The following is a 1,266-nucleotide window of genomic DNA, read 5'->3' as shown; positions in this document are numbered from 1 at the left end:
TATTGCATATAGCAATATCTGATGATCTAGAAGTTCTGCCTTGCTTTGTGTTTTCTAACCGCGCCGCGGAGTCCGAATCTTTATCCAGTTTTTTGGAAATCCGCAAAAATCCAGTTTTGGAAATAAAACACAAGCATCCACCGCCTGGGTTCGAGCAACCGTAGTGTTCTGTGGTTAGATGAGATGGATTCCAGCAAAGTGACTGCAAAAGAGAAGAAGAGAAGGCTATCCTTTAACTCCTCCGGCGTTGCTGTATAGTTTATCTTCAAATGCTCTCTTGCGTGTGTTCAGCTCGCTTAAGCCAAAAAACACTCACACACACAAATACGAAACCAAAAGAGAACGACTCTTTTTTCTTTTAAATAAATATGCGTTCAGGTTGCTGGTGTTCAAAAATCTACATTCTGATGGATACCGTTTAGATCTCTCGTGCACTGGAGGAGCAAATGAATGTCCGTGAGTCCATTAATTTATGACATCGCCTGGATCTTTACGCGCGCGCACACACACCTTTCCTACTAACTGTAATAAAAAACACACACACACACACGTTGCGCGCATACACACACAAATGCAAACGTTGGAGAAAGTCCGTTTGGCCCGCGCGGAGGTGGCGAGTTCCCAGCACCGAGATCTTTCCAGTGCTTCTGAATTCCATGAGCTCCAGAGCCGTGTGGATGTGACGCGCGTTGCCAGACTCCAGGCTCCGTTGATTGGCTCTTTGACGCTTTCGGGACCAATTGTGTGCCTCCGTAGGCGTGGTTTTAACAGGTCGGGTGGAGGAGAAAGACTTCGGACTTATGAAGAGGTGTTGGGGAAAACTCGATTTCCGCCGCGAGACAGCGCTACCTCGCTTCGGCGATCGCGCGAATAACGTCGGCAGGCAACGCAAAGCGCGCGCGAAAGCGAGCGACCGGTGCGAGGCGGCGAAGAAGAGCAAAAGCGAAGCCATAAGAAAAAAAATCACCGCCTCATGCGTGTGCCATCACGGCTCAGCCCATCTTCCACCACCCCCCCAACACACACACACACACACACACACACACACACACACACACACACACACACACACACACACACACACACACACATGAATTAAAAATATGCACCTTTTAATTCGCATGATGTAAATCCTAACAAACACTGGACTGTAAATGTGTAAATCTTCATAATAAGCAGCATGACTGAAAATCGGTTTCATTGCATTCACACTATAAAACAAGCGAATCTAAAACAGAAAAATAATCCTTTATGTTTTCCCCGCAT

General features: G+C 46.8%; 1 protein-coding gene across 2 annotated transcripts in view; it reads right to left on the bottom strand.

The window, feature by feature from the left end:
- Positions 1-944, bottom strand: part of tbx3a (T-box transcription factor 3a) — a 7,122-nt gene extending 6,178 nt beyond the window's left edge. The window contains exon 1 of one of the 2 annotated variants that reach the window (XM_083532136.1): positions 1-944. This exon is cut by the window's left edge and continues 399 nt beyond it. In XM_083532136.1, coding sequence (XP_083388262.1) covers positions 1-8 — 8 coding nt within the window. In that variant the 5' untranslated portion in view covers positions 9-944. The other variant, XM_083532135.1, reaches the window with a different exon arrangement.
- Positions 945-1,266: the final 322 nt, after the last annotated feature.

This window comes from Silurus aristotelis, assembly GCF_946808225.1.
Source record: "Silurus aristotelis genome assembly, chromosome: 26".
Lineage (NCBI taxonomy): Eukaryota > Metazoa > Chordata > Actinopteri > Siluriformes > Siluridae > Silurus > Silurus aristotelis.
The sequence above is the reverse complement of the archived record's forward strand: the minus strand, read 5'-3'. Positions and strand labels throughout refer to the sequence as shown.